General features: G+C 39.5%; 1 protein-coding gene across 2 annotated transcripts in view; it reads left to right on the forward strand.

Moving 5' to 3' along the window:
• The first annotated feature begins 521 nt into the window (after positions 1 to 521).
• Positions 522 to 16074, forward strand: part of EPHA3 (EPH receptor A3) — a 120426-nt gene continuing 104873 nt past the window's right edge. For both annotated transcript variants that reach the window (XM_062515299.1, XM_062515298.1), the window contains exon 1: positions 522 to 1131. In XM_062515299.1, the coding sequence (XP_062371283.1) occupies positions 537 to 1131 (595 nt within the window). In that variant the 5' untranslated portion in view covers positions 522 to 536. The remainder of the gene's footprint in view (positions 1132 to 16074) is intronic.

The raw sequence follows: 16074 nt of genomic DNA on the forward strand, positions 1-16074 counted from the left end.
GTGTACTGTATGGAATTTCAGTTGGAGCTGTTGGGTTTTGTTCAATCTTAGAAATGAAACTGCCTCTAACAGTGCAAATGTGTGTTTTCCTTGAGGATCTCTTCCATCTGAGGTGAGTGTAGTTGTTGTAGAGACATGGAACTGTGGGTGAAAGGACAGCATTGCTTATTTAGGAAATCACAGGTTTTTAGTAGTGCAAAACAGCTGTAGCATCTCTTTTGTCCACCTTGAAGTAAATTGGTCAAAACTGACTTATTAATGGTGAATTCTGTGTTCATTTAAGATGTTTCTGGTTTTTAATAAGAAAAAAGTGAGAGGAGGTTCAATCAGACCTTATTACTTTATAGTGATGTCCAAACAAAGTTATTTTTGCTTTTTCACAGCTTTTGCTCTAAACGTTATTTTTTTTGTTAATATAATAATTGATCTTAAAGCATTTCCTTTTCTTCTTTTTTACGTTTTTAATCCAGTGGGAAGAGATTAGTGGTGTCGACGAGCACTACACTCCAATCAGAACTTACCAAGTGTGCAATGTCATGGATCACAGCCAGAACAATTGGCTGCGGACGAACTGGATCCCGCGCAACTCGGCTCAGAAGATCTACGTAGAACTCAAGTTCACCCTGAGGGACTGCAACAGCATCCCCCTGGTCCTGGGCACCTGCAAAGAGACCTTCAACCTGTATTACATGGAGTCTGATGACGACCACTCGGTCAAATTCAAGGAGAACCAGTTCATGAAGATCGACACCATCGCGGCCGACGAGAGCTTCACCCAGATGGACCTTGGCGACCGGATCCTCAAGCTGAACACAGAGATCCGTGAGGTGGGGCCCATCAGCAGGAAAGGCTTTTACCTGGCTTTCCAGGACGTGGGCGCGTGCGTGGCCCTGGTGTCGGTGCGGGTGTACTTCAAGAAATGCCCTTTCACCGTCAAGAACCTGGCCATGTTCCCCGACACGGTGCCCATGGACTCCCAGTCGCTGGTGGAGGTGCGGGGCTCCTGTGTCAACCACTCCAAGGAGGAGGAGCCCCCCAAGATGTACTGCAGCACGGAGGGGGAATGGCTGGTGCCCATCGGGAAGTGCTTGTGCAACGCTGGCTACGAAGAGAGAGGCTTTGCGTGCCAAGGTAACGATGCCCTCCGTGCCCGGAGCTCTGCTCCCAGCGGGGGCTTCCCTGCCTGTCCCTGCTCCCTGTGTTGGGTCGTGCTCGTTTTCTCCGGCTCCTGGAGAGAAATCAATCAGGTGGTAAAACTGCCGTGGAAATGGGGTTTGTTTAAGCTGTGTGAATAGCGTCATTTGCTAAAAATTTTTGGTAAGAGTTGACAACTGATTTTTAGTAGCATTAAATTTTTTAGTTGTTGTGTAGCAAATCTAGCTTCTCGTACTTCTCTTGGACCTTCTTCCAATTTACAATGGTTTTCTTAAATGTCTTTGTCAAAAAAGTGGTTTTCTTTCCGTGTCTTTTTGTCTTTTAAACTTTGTTTCTTGATACATGACTTTTGCCACTGAGCTGTGTTGATTAATTGGATCTGGTTGGTAAAAAATATGTGGTATTGCTCCTGTAGCGTAATTACTAAATGCAGATACATTTGGAAGATTAATAAGTGAAGTTGAACTCAATTTTCTCCAAACTTTCAATTTCTGCAAATGGTGGTTATGTGAATGCTCCCAAGAACAAGAGTACACTGGGGATTCGGATTTTTTTACAGAAATGAACTTTTAAACCTTAGATAAATGCATGTTGTATTTACTAATTTTAATATCAACCAAGATGATAGCAGCTAACATTTTAATGCTTTTTGTAAAATTACATTTTGAAGTTTTGTGCTGATTCAGTCTTTTCACAGAATGCCTTGAAGTGTGCTGGCTGTGGCAAAGGGTCTTCCATTAAATATACAACTGAAAATTAAACAGTAATATCTGGAAATCCCATGGTTGGAAGCAGAATAGCTGAGATGATTTTTGTGGACATTTGTATGTGTAGAGGAGAAATTTGAGGTGTTCTGAATTTGGTTGTTACAATGCCTACTCATTTTTAATCAATCCTACAGCAATGCTTATGTCAAACAAATAAGTCCTGGGGCGTTACTGGGAGAATCCAACAAACCATAGCCATGACTTTTTCTCAGAAAATGACTGGGAAACATCTGGGGGAAAAGGTGTAAGGGTGTTCTTGCTTTGATTTTTGAAGTAGATTTTAAATAATTTTTTGTCCTTGAATAAATTGCATAGCCAGGTCTGAGGATGCTTTTCTGAGGTTAGATACTGTTATTTATTAAAAAAAAAAAAAAAAGAAAAAAGTAAACTCTTCTGTTAAGAGCTGAATTCAGGGGAGGATATTTTGTTGTTCAGAAATGCTTTTTCCAGGGCCTCCTACAGCTGCACTTAGGAATGCTAAAACATGAGTGAATCTTTTATCCACTGTGTATATTCCTGCTTGCTGCAGAGCCTGTGTTCCTGTAAAAATGGCCGAAAGCTGTTGGTTTAGAGTTTCACTTACACAGAGAGACAGGCACTCCAGAAAGCAACAGGGCTACAACTGAGCAAAAGTAAAGCTGAATAAATTACACTAAACTTCCATTAAAAGCAAGTTCTCAAATGCTTGGGGCAGGCAAGGCAGCTCCTGCTGAGTTCTGCATAGAAAATCAGACCATAGAATGAATATATTTTTCTGGTTTGTTTTTTTCTCCCTCACTCACTATTGATCAAGGGGGTTATATGTGATGAAGCTGTTAACAGTAGCAACAGGTCCTTCTGCCTTATTCTGTTTTAACATAGAAGGTTCTGCTAGCTTTTCTTGAAATTCATATTGATAGATTCTTTCAGTGTGCTGTGATTGAAGTGGCTCTTTAAAAGCAGGAACTCAAAACCTCATGTTTGTCATCATCAGTGGCACAGAAAGAATTGGAAAACTCAGAACACCAGTTTGGCTTTGACCTCAGGATTGTTTCTTGTCTTCTCTCCTTCTCTTGCTCCATCTTTTAGGGTGTTGAAGGATTTTGTGGTTTGTTTGGGTTTATTTGGGGCTTTTTTGTCTTCAGAAGGGCAGTAGAATCAAGACTGTGGCAATATAACACAAAATGGAGTTGCAAACATGGGCTGGAATAAAGGCATAACTTAGGAAAAAGAAGTTTCAGTTGAAGTCTGAAGGAGTAATAAGTAGCAGAGGTTATTGTTTTCCCAACAGTTGAAAACATTTAAGAACTTAGTGGCCGTCACTACTTGATCTTGTGTTCAGACTTTCTGATTTTGTTTGTTTCCATGATGTTTTTTTTCATAAACAATGTCATTTTGCATTAACAGGAGATTATCACTGAAGATTAAAATGAAGGAACTTAATGTTATAAGGTCAACCTATTTGAATTTCATTCAGAACAGCTCTTTTTTTGTACTTGGAAAATTAGGCACGGTCATGGCCTCCCAAGTAACACAAATTTCACCAATTTCCTTGTCTGCTTTCTTTTCTCTGCATAAGGATAAGATGGCACGAACTCAGACCATTTTTTGTTACTGGTGCATGCTTTTATAACACATTTCTATGTAAGCTGTGAAAAGCCAGCTCAGCTGATGGGTTCTTGCTGGGTGGAATATTGTCGTCTTCTGGATCCTGTTGACTGATTTTTACACGTACAGCAGCAGCATCCCTGTCAGTCAGTGAAAGAATTTCACTGTGATCATCCTGGTCCTCTTTATTGGGAGTGTGCGGAGAAATGATTACTTAAAAGTGAATTTTAGGCCTCAAATTCACCAAAAGGGAATTTGAGGAATTCTGGTATTTGTTAAGACTTCAGGTTAATATCTTAAGATTTAATACCTCCTCTAGCAAAGGCTTGTGCACCTGCTCAGTGATTTGGAGGGATTAGGTTTGTCTGAAGTAAAGTAAGATGTGCTGGGGAGCAACTCTTTCTATACCTCTTTCCCCCCTTAATTAGTACATATGGTAGTTAATTTAAATATAATTTAAATGGTATACAATGTAGGCTGTTTTTATTACAGCTATTTTTAAGCATCACAGCGATGCTGTCTATTTAACCTTATTTTAATACTTCATGGTTGAACAGGATTTCTTCCTCAAAACATCTTTTATAAATTGTATTCCTACCACTCTCACCAAATGACATCTCTTTGGCATCTTCTCTCTTAGAATTAGTGTGTTTTAATTAGGGGGAAACCCCCCCCAACTGGCTGGAACTACATGCTAAGCTTAATGCTTTCTAATAATCTCCATCTTGCTCCTCAGTCAACAAGGAAAAAATCATATTTTCAGTTTGTTCCCCATCAAACAGGCAGAGTACATCAGGTCAGATCTGTCTTAATATTCTTTCTCTGACAGTGACTAATGGCATCCTCCTAAGGAAACTAAGGGAAAGTGCAAGAAACTATACAAAAGTGCTGCTTTCCTGGGTAAAGCTTCTGCCAATCTACTGCTGACTTTCTAAGATACATTTTGGAAGAAAGTCTACGTGCAGTGGGAATCAGTGACCAGTCTCTTGTTAATTTGTCTGTATTTTCACTCCCATTTTTAGAGCCTTAATTTTTTAAGGCAATGAATGCCATGGCTTATCTTGTGTGGAAAACACAATTTCTTGCTGTGTTTAACCCTTCTCTTATAGAGTCACTGGGATAAGGTTTTCCATGTCCCTCTGTAGTGTGGAAATAACTGTTCTCTTTTCAGCTTCCATATTAACAAATTTCAAGATCTCTTTCATATTTAATATCTCATCTCTAATACCTCTTCTCTGAACTTTTCCTCTATTAGTGCCTTCTTTTTAGAGGACAGCCTAATTGCTCTATACCTCATCCTTCTTGACTGCCTCTGTACATATTCAAAGTAAACAATGTGATTCTTATGGAAAAGTCAAGGAGTCCTGTGTGCACTGCTTAAGTTTCAAGTGCAGGAGGAGATTGGACAGTGGCTTGGAGTTTGGAACAGTCCAGAGATTGAGTTTAAAAAAAAGGAGCATTCACATCACCTGCCCAGTGAAAAGCTTGACACAGTTTTATTTTGAACACTATAGAAGAAATAGATCTCATTATCTGAAGGTTGGTTATTGGGGTATTGATAAAAAATAAATGAGAAAATGTAGGATAAATGGCAGAAAAACTCTCTGTAGTTCTGTAATGATCTAAGGGCTCCTCAGGGAAATGATGGAAGCTTCATTTCAGGAGCTGTTTTTAAAAAAAAATTGGAGTAACCAGATGATAAAGGAAATATCCTGCACTGGCAGGTTTGGACTAGTAAATCTTTTCCATCCTGGATGTGTCTGTTCTGTTGTTGGCTATTTGATGGCACTTCAGAAAGACCAGCTGGACATGGAGGAGGCTCTTCTTCATTACAATATACTTAATTAACTAGCATGCAGTGGGCAATTGTTTATCCATATGGGGCTATGAGTGAGTTTGAAGGGAAGACTTCCAACAGGTGACCCTCTAGACCAGAACCAAAAAAAAATTAAATTGGTGGGCCTGAACAGAATGACCCAAAATGCACAGAATAACATTTTCTGCATGGTGTTGTTTCAAGGTATAGTTCTAAATTTTAGTTGCTGGAATTAAGTCTGAACTGTAAATTTCCTATGTAATGCTGTGTAATAAAGTTGTAAGTTTTAATAATGAGTGACTGGTACGTTTTCTATAACAAAGCCAGAAGGAAAAAGAATGTAACCCAACAGTTCTTCCTTATGTGTTTAACTTAGAGCTATTAATCAGGTGGATTGAATGGGATAAAAGGGAGTGAGGGGTAAAGGAGGGAGAGGATAAGTTCACCCACTGGGCCTGGTTAGTGCAAAAATGACTTCGCAAAATTTCCCCTGACACTACATTTTTCAGTGTTTCAGGTTGTGCAGTGAGCATCTCCTAAATCATATTTCTCTCTCTGAGTTTCTGGAGATATGAAAGGAATGCCATCTGTGGCTGCTACATCTGAACCATCACGTACATTGCTTAATTCTTTGAGTGGAATGACTGCTGCACTTGAGGTTAAAATATGTAAGGAGAAAACAAAGAAGGCTCAAATGCTTTTTGCAACTGCAAAGTTTCCCTTGGAATTAATTGAGTGGCTTGGATGTGTTACACTGCAAAAATGTGTGGCCTTAATTCTTAGACTCTGTGCAGGTGCAATTATATTTAATAAAATGTAGGCACTGGTCATATGGAGATCATACAGTATAATAATGGAGCTGTCAAAAAGTTTCCTTTTACGTGAAATCTGAAGAAGCTGGGGATTGAAAATTTTTAAAGCAGAGGTCTGAGGTGTGTTTTTTTATTCCTTTGGTTTATATTGTTTTGATTTTAAAAAAGCAGGAGAGATGCTTTTTAAAAGGACTCTTAATCTTTCAAGCTGGTAGACTATAATGACTGCAGCTATAAATTATGAATCACTTCATTTGTAAAATATTCATTGTCTTTATGCACTTTATATAAGTACATAAACAGAGCACAACAGTGAAGGATTTACCTTCCTGTTTAGAATTTATTTAACTCTTAGGAAAGTTATGTCAAAGGTGTCCAGATGATTTTTATGGGAGAAGAATGATGTTGCATTCAATACTTCCTAAAGATCCCCGCCAACTTTTTATATAGCATCTTTGACTGTTACAAATTTGGAAAATATTCTCCAATTTGTTCATCGTAAGCAGTAGATATATGCGAGTTTTTAAGGCAAACTTTTTTGGGCTCAGTGTTGTGGTTTTTTTAACCACATTTGTCACACATCCACACAGAAAAAAAAAATTATGAAATTATTGGGAAGGAGATTTTTTTTCGTTTTATACAATACTATGCATATTCTTTCATACATGTAAGAAAAGTGTTCGTTCAGCCTTTTTTAGTTTCTTGAAAAAGCCTGTACTAAATTTCTTGTAGATTGTGAGAGAAGTATTTAAAATCATGATTATAAATATTGCTATAAAGTTTTTAACATTCAATGATTAGGAGCTTGAATGTAAGATTCCTGTTAAGTGTTCTTAAGAAACTTAGCAGTACATCTCTCCAAGCTGTTCAGTACTGGAGTGTCAATATTTGGCAGGACCAGATAATTTAAAATTGAATTTTTGTATTTAAAACCAGGTGAGAAATTGAAAGGTTCACTCAAAAATAATGGAAATATTTGTAAAAGTGTTAATGACTCACAAAATGCAACTTACTACAGTTTGTTTAATCCAGATATGTTGCCACTTTAAAGGGTTTGTTCTGCCACTTTGTGTGTTGACAATTTTTTCCTTGTCTCCCTTACCTGCTCTTCAAGCAACAAAATGACCACCCCACTCCAAACCCTGACCAAAGAAACCTCAAACACCACACCCCACTACCTGGAACCCAATTTAACAAGTCTGTGAAACATCTACTTGCTCTTCTCAACACAGAAATATTTGCCTTAATTCTCTAACACTCACATGTTCACGAGCACTATCACTGAATTTGTGTGCAGGATTTTCCTGCAGGAATCTGCTGGATGTCTTTCACTGAGAATCCTAAGGGATCTCGCTGGCATTTCCTTAACCTTTTCAGTGTAGTGGGTTTCCTTCTTTGGAGGCTTTCAAAATATTAAAGACTAAATAATGAGTATCATCCTCAGCAAGTTTCTCTCGCCGTGCCTTGGGAGATTTTTTCAATCTTGGAATTGCACGAAGGTTGTGTCGTCAGTGGGAATTTGGGGAACTTTCTCCATTGGTTTCTCTGCTGCTGGCAGAGTTTAGAGAGCCCTTTGACAATCCCTTATTAGTTCCAGAGTGGGACTTAGAAAGGCTAACAGGGGTTTACATTACCACTGGCAGCTGGCGCTAGGCTTTAAATAGAGAGCAATTGCAGCAAGAGCTGTGAGTTTTGATAACACACAACTCTGGAAATGCTCTCAGGGTAAGGACCATCTTGAAAGATGAGTACAAGACAAGGAGAATCTTCTCTGAGTCTGCTGCTCCTCAGTGTGAAGCACAAGATGTTGTCAAAACACGCTGTTGGCAGACATCTAAATAACCAGCAATTGATAGCAGACTTTACTGAAGCACTCAGACTGCGGGAGAAGTATCAGCATTTGCTGTTGCTTGGGTGACAAACTGAATTACATTCAGTTCATTTGTAGTGTCTCATCCTCCTTGCGTTTGAAATTGCAGTGTTATTCTTCATAGCACGCCAAGGAAATAATCACTTGGACTTCACACAGCCTGTTCAGGGAGGGAAAATACAAAGGTCAGTGCCTAGAATTTGTTTGTAGCTTTAGTTTTAAGTACCTGCATCAGATACCCTGGAAATTAGTGTAGGTGCTGTTCTGAGGCTGGGATAGACCCAAACAATGACAAATCCTGCACAGGTCAAGGAGGTGAACTGTTTCACTGTCATGGCTCTGTGGGTTCAGTGGTTGTCTACTGTAAGGTTAAAATTTGATGTGATAATTTAGAACAGCTGCTCTTTGACAGGAAGATTCACTTTCAGCAAGGGAAGAAAAAGCCATATGGTAAAAGTTGATGCTGTGCCAGGCCTGAATAGCTGTAGAAGTGATGCAGGACAGTTCTCTTCAACAATGTGCTTGAAGTAATGTATTTTATTGTCAATGTACTTGCCATTGGTGTTTCCAATCCTTGTGCATTTTTTTTTTTTGAATTGTAACTTAACTGACGTACAAGTAATTTTTCCTAGTTATTTTTATATATTATTTTTTATTAACAATGGTGATTAATTGACAGAAAAGGGTGGGGGGCTTTAACATTACACAGTTTATTCACAACGATATCCAGTACTCTAAAAACATATCACAACTTTATAGAATGATTGCTTCAAAATTTTCAAGTAAATTACTGTGTATTTTAGAGGCTGTAAATGCCATGTATTTTTAGTGTCCCAAACTTGACTTCAGATGCTTTTAGCAGAGTAATTCACTTAAGTGGCACCGCTTTTGTTCGCATACTTGAATTTTAGTAAATTGAGCATTTGAAATAGCATGAATCCTCATGAAATTAGGAATTCCCAGTGTTCATCCTAGACAGCTGTGGCCAAAAGGAATAAGGTGGTCATCAGGAGTTCAAAATCTTACGGAGAATTCATCTGTCCTCCAGTTTGGAGGTGGGGAATCATTTGTCGCATAAGTGGTTCTATGCAAAAAACCCCACCAATTCTCTTTGATGTGGCAGAGATTTTTAAGGTAAGGAGAATAACAGAATAAATTACTTAGAGTGCCCAGCTCTTACCTTTAGAAATGCCACTAGGCAAGTGACCAACAACTTTCCACCAGCAGTGCACTCCCATCTAGAAATGCAACTTTTTTTGGTGCATCCCATTCCCCTGTCTCCCCCCATAATGAGGATGGGACAAAAACCTGTTGTTTAAAGAAGGAAAAAAAATTTCTTTCCTTCTCCTGGAAAAAAAAATTTAAAAAAGGAAAAAGAGAAAATCTCTGAGGTGATTATAGTAAAGCAGTAAAATATGTTGAAATGGTCATCTGTTACCCAGCTGAGCTAAGAAAAGACCTGAAGTGTGGCAAACATATTAAAGTCAAATATTAAACGTGTTCTTTGATGTTTTGCAACCCTATACAGAGGTCACTTATGCAGAATTTGACCTAACCTGACCAGCCCCTTCATCTCTGTAAGAGGTAATTTTGAGATATAGGTATGCACATATAGAATTGTTTATTTATAAATGTCTTCTGTAGCATTTTTAAAATGCCACAATAATATCAGGATGATGTAGAATCCAGTAAGTCAAAATTCCTCCTTTGGCTTCCTAATGAATGGCATAAAGCAGTCATTATTATTATCATTATTATTATTATTATTATTATTATTATTATTAAAAGAAATACAAGTAAGTTATTCAATAATAGTTCAGATTTAACAGGAGCATCTCCAGCTGCTCTAATGTGCCTCTTTAGATGCCAGAACAACTTGAATCTCCGAAGGTCTAACAGGATTTTTTTTTTTTCTCATTTTGGTAATGTGATCCTAATACTGAGATGACAGCTCGGGCCGTTTATTTTAAGAAGCTGCTCTTCAAATCTGTTCTAGGAATTTTCAGGTTTCGCTCCCAAAAGGATCAAATGGAAAACTGAAACAGGACTGAGGGACTGTGACTTGAAGTGGAGTCAAGGTGTATTAACCACGAACATGAGATCACTGTTGCAGCTGCAAAACTGGAATTATCCTGGGGAGGAGGAGGAGGCTGGGTGGGAACCAGGACATTCTAGCTGGAGAAGGAGCTGGTTAGAAATCTCAGGTAACCACAGCTAATGAACCTTCATCGTCATTAATTAATTAACCATTCCTTCAGCTCCTTCTTTTATGCAGTGTGTATTGTCTCTGACTTTTTTGACTTTGAGTCAAAAAAGAGCCTTCACCTCGAGCTCATATGAATATTTGCCAATGCAGAGGATGGAATTAAGAACACATTAATTTTTTATGTGTGTGGCATTCAATAAGCAATGCCAGTCTTGTTTCTCACACTGTGTGAAGGGACGAACTGGCAGTGAAATAAACAGTAAAAGGGGAATCAGCTTCTGTGTCTTTTCTCTGCCCACACCTACCACAGCAGATAGTGGAAGAAAGCTAAAAGCATTTTTCTAAAAGGGTCAGAATAAGAAAGAGAATAAGAGGAAAGAGACTAGAGAGAAAAAAAATCACCATAATAAATAAAATATATAATGATTTCACTGAAACCTAAATGCTGCAATTAGTATTCTCAAAAAAACCCACCAGCCCAGTTACTAAGTGAGAGGCTCTCCTGAGAAAAGAAAGAATACTGATTTTATTTTCAGACATGAGTTAATGGTGTCTTTAAAGAAGGATGCAAGTCTCTATGCAAGTTTAGTCTGTGCCCAGCTGCTAAAGATATTCAAGTTTATGGGGAAAAATATGGTGACTGCTTCAAGTCCATGTTTGGGTAGGTCTCTGTCACAGCCTCATATGGAATTGGTCTGCAAATGACAATATTAGAGTGGTCATAATGATTGTGTTACACTAAGAGATTTAAAGCTGATGTGAGGAACAGTAAACAGCAACACATCTCCTGTGTTTCAGGGAGCTCTGTCTTAAATGAAGCTGAACTAGAAAAGGTTTGTTGTTTGCTCATGAGCCTTCCTTTCAGAGCAAGGCGCATGAATTGTCTGAATTTTGTCTGGCCAGCATTTTTTAATAATGTTTCCCTTTTTTTTTTTTTTTTTTTTTTGTGTCACTGAATTTCCAAGGGCTCTGGGTATGTACCTAGCAGTTTCTCAGAAATTATGGAAATGGCTTGGAGGGTTGGACGAAGACCTCTAGAGGTTCTTTCCAACCCTGACAATTCTGTAATTCTGTGAACTTCAAAGCCAGAAGACTGCACCTTGTTCTGAACGCAGTGGACTGGGGGTTTTTTTGAGCTTAAAAACTCTTCTGTCCAGTGGATTTAGTGCTGCTCTGCAGCATCCTCAGCAGAGGGACATGAAATAAAGCTCTTGTCAGTGATGTGACATAGAAACCATGGTCACATCTGTGGTTTCCCTTTGTAGGGGTGACCCAGAGGTGCAGTTTATTATCCTCATCCTCTGGGAACAGCAACTTCATGCCGTGTTTGTGGGCACGAGCTGCTGTGGCCAGGGAGGAGGTGTGTGTGCTCAGAGCTCAGGTGCTCCTCTCCCTGCTTCCTTTAGGCACTTACAGAAGGGGAGAGGAGGGTATCAGGTGATGGATCCCTCGGAGGCTCAGAGGAAGAGGGTAGCAGAGCTTTTTGGGCTGGGTCAAAGTTAATCCCTGCTTGCCTTGACACTGCAGCCGTGCTACTGATCCGTTCTAATCCACAGCAAATCTGAGATGTGATGACAATAACAGAGCTCGCAGGAGTTTTCACTCCACTGGATTTCCAGTTTTACCTCTGAGCCGCATCTGCGGTGTGGTAACACCTAATCTTTTAATTTTAATCTCTTCCCTGAACAAGTAGGCCCTGCTTCCCCCCCAGAAGTTAAATACTAGTCTTTAATTGAAAAATACACAAAGCACTACCAAATCCTGTGGTAAAAGCAGGTGTTCAGGCACAAGCCTGTTTAGTAAAGAGCTTATTTAAACATGGATTAAAGGCTTCTTTGGAATTGAATGTATTGTTTTTTTCTGTGCAATAATTACTTTCTGGAGCCAGTGTGTTGAAATGACTGCCTTAAAACCTAGCATGCCCTGTATCCCAAATTCTCTCATAATTAGGGATTATTTTATAACTTGTCAGTTGTCCATCTGCTGGGATGCTTCCTTGTCTGACTTGCAGTCAAGACAGCCAAGCTGTCACCTCTCTCTTGCCCCTTGGCATCAGATTTCCAGATGTGCATCCACAGATTGCACTCATTCAACCTACAGGTGTTTTCTTGGGTTTGTATGCTCTGAAGGACGGAGGGCTCAAAAGAGTTCTCCCTCTCCCTCTCCCTCTCCCTCTCCCTCTCCCTCTCCCTCTCCCTCTCCCTCTTCTCCTCTCCAGGCTGTGGTGTGGAGCAGCCTCTTCTCCCAGGAAACTGCAAGAGGACACCACCCCAAGCTGTGCCACGGAAGGTTCTCGCTGGCCAGCAGGAAGTTTTTTCCCTGGAAGGTTAAGCAGGAATTGGACTGGGTTGCCCGGGAAGGTGGTGGAGTCCCCATCCCCGGCAGTGTTCCAGAAATATCTCAGTGCCATGGTTTGGCTGGACTGGAGGGTGTTTGGTCAAAGGTTGGACTGGATGATGTTGGAGGTCTTCTCCAACCTCAGTGATTCCATGATTCTGTGCTCCTCTGAGCTATTTTTCTTAGGCACATTGGATTCTAGGTTGTGCTCCTGCCTTCTACGTTCATCTTTTGGCTAGATTGGAGGTTTGAGTGCAGGTAAGGTGTTTTATCCTGGGTCAGTTTGGTCAAGTCTATCAGATCCCCGGCCCCCCTGCACAAACACATGTGAACACAGGGTTATGCATTCATAACCCTGCTGTGGGATTCAACTGATTTCGTGGGATCGTGTGGGAGCCTGAAAAAAGTTACTGGGAGTTAGGACTTAAGAAATTCTCTAGGTATCTTAGAGTTGATGGGTTTTGATATAGTTAAGACTTCTTGTCTTTCCTTGCAGATTGTAAATCTGCTTTGGGGTGTTTCACTTTGGTTTGTGGTGTTTGATGATGTGTTTGTTGATTTTCTATAGACTTTTTCCGTTACTTGAAAATCTGTCTGTGTCCAAGGTTTGACTTAAAAACAACTGAAGGAATAAACAGTGTTATACATTGCCTCTGCAAACAATTTAGAAACACTTACTGGTTTTGGATAAGTCATGTCCTGCAGTAACTTGAGAAGGTTTCTATCTGAGGGGAAAAAATAAAATGTATTATTCTTTCCTTTCTCTTGTAATTACGAAGATTTTTGGAGTGAGATGTACTTGACTGATTTATAATTGAGACTCTTGGATGTGAGCAGAACCATTCACACCAGGTCCCATTATGAGTTCCCTTCATGTCAAGTTGAACACATGAAGAGATGTGACAACTGCGATTTTGTGTAAAGATTGAAATATATATATATATATATATTTATGAAGACAACTATTGATAGAGGTACTAAACATTCCCATTGAGAGTCATCAAAAGCATGCCTGCAAAGCTTTTGTAACTTCCAGTGAAATGTTTCCTAACAAATCAAGGCTTGTTCATTCAGGGGGAATTCACTGGAAGAGAAATGAGTAAAAATGACCAGTGGTTCTGGGAGTCCTTTTCCCTGAGGAGCAGGAGCAGCCCCTGCACCAGCAGCCATGTGTAAGGTCAGAACATTCATTCCTCCCTTTGTGGTTGTTGGCATCACTTTGCATTTCACCTTCTCAGGCTGTGATGGACCTGAGGACCTGTGCCCAGGCTGCTTGTGCTGCCTGGTGCTGTTCCTGCTCTGCTCAGAGGGGAGGATGGGTGCTAGGGGAAGGTGCCTTTGCCACCTCAGGGCTGGCAGGCTCTGGAGCTCAGGATTGATGCTGGTGGCTGGCTCGCAGTGGGAGCCCCCGGAACCAGTGACAGAGACAGATGATGGCACACCAGAGCCTGTCAGCTGGAAATGGCAGGGGCCCCAGTGAGGAGGAATGCTTTCCTCATCAGCAAAGCTTGATTTTTGCCTCCTGTGAAGGTGGGAAGTTGGGGAATGGCTGCCTGGTGGAGGATATGTTTTCTTTTGTCTTTACATTTTTGATGCTAGGTCTCTAACCACATATCAGGGTTGTTGCTTGGGCTGTCACTGAGATAACTTGTGAAGTTCCCATTGATTTAATGGGAAGAAATCAAGAATTTCAAACAATTAACTCTTGGATGGATGAGAACGTGTAGTTTTTGATAAAATGCTGTTCCTCTTAAACTACAACATTTCTCTCTATGGTCAGGAAAGCAGTGCGATACATTAGTGAATAAATTTTTCTATGTGTGAAATACAGAACCAAAAGACAAATCCGATCATGGAATTTGCAATATTATGAGTTAGTCATTTAGCTAATTTACCAAGAGATTTTTAGCTTTGTCAGTCACTCAAAATCACTTCTTTGCATTGTGATTTAAAGTACAAGACTGTTGGTGTGCTAATAATATTAATCAACTGGCATTCTTTTAGATTCCAGCCTCTATAGCTGACACCAGTGTGAACTTTGAAATATTTAAGTGAAATATGTACCATTTGTGTGCTATTAATTGTAGTGAATGTTATCCAATTAGAAAACAAAAACATTTGGCTGTGTGACTTTACTAATAGATGGAGTCCAACTTTCAAATGATCAATTTAATAAACAAATAATGTAGTTAAAGAGATTCTTTAGCACATATCTAATCTAAAAATAGTATCTCCCAAAACAATAAAAAGGCAACAGCTGAGCTTCACCAGCACAAGTATTTGCAATAATTTTGTGTGTTTGAATGTAATTTTGTCCAGATGAAACTTAGGTTAGACTATAAAGTTATGTACACCCTGGGGTTTTTACAGCTCTCATTATTCAGGATCCAGCCCTACCACTGAAAAACTTAATGCAATGTTAATACATCAAGGCTTTCTAAAAAAAAAAAAAAAACTAAATAAATGTTTTTTATCAGTTACAAAAAATATCACCAGTGGCCCACACGTGCTTTGTTGCAGAAGACTTATGATAACCTGAAGGCTTTGTTTTTATTGCTTTTGGGTTTGCATTTTACAGAGTCCTCCTGGTCCCAGTTTCATTACAGCTAAACACATGAAAAATGCTCCAATTAGCAATATATGGAAATGGTTTGCAAATGGTTTGCTGTTCCCTGTAATTTAGGAGTTTGCATAAATTACTCCATTCACAGGACTGAAGTTCCAGCGTGCCTGAGGGCTTTGGGTCTGGGCTTGTGGTTCAAATCACTCCATGCAATACCTTAAGAGAAAACCTGTCCTTTTCCAGCTTTTTTTTTTTTTTGGTCTTGATGTATATTTATATTTTCTTTCTGTCATACCTGTATCTCTTTGTGTGTGTGTGTGTGTGTGTGTATATATATATATATATGTGTATATGTATTTAATAACATAGATACATCCCACAAAGGAGAAGAACTGAAAGTCTGTTCTCTTTGCATGCCTTGAGAGAGCAATTTGCAAAACACAGAACAGGGAGATTTATTTGAAAACATATGGAAACCGTGGGGGTGAAGCCTGAAGAGGCCACTTGGCCCAGCATGGGATGCTCCACCTTAACCTGAACAGGAGCTGCTGGATCAGGCTGGGTGACCCCATGCGGGGGCTGGCAGCTCAACTGAGTGACCACGGAAATCTGGCTCTCAGTGCTCTGTCCAGAAAGCCAAAACTTGCCTAAACATTGGTGTGAATTTTTCCTAGTGCAAATTATGTAATCAATTAAAAAAAAAATGAAACAAAAAGCAATGAATAACAGTTGGACATTTCATCTGATCAAAAACATAGTATTAAACAAAACAAAGGCGTGTATGTGAATTTGATTGAGTTGATGAATTGATTTGTTGGTATAAATAATAACTGATGCTTTTAAATGTAGGAGGTCTGTTTTAAAACTGTTTTAAAGAACAAGCTACCAAGGCATGTGCTGTGAAAAGAAAGCTTGGTGCAGAAATCAAGTATTAGCATTATGTAAAACCCCTAGAAGCTCT

Source organism: Cinclus cinclus, chromosome 2 (assembly GCF_963662255.1).
Source record: "Cinclus cinclus chromosome 2, bCinCin1.1, whole genome shotgun sequence".
In the NCBI taxonomy this organism is placed as follows: Eukaryota; Metazoa; Chordata; class Aves; order Passeriformes; family Cinclidae; genus Cinclus; species Cinclus cinclus.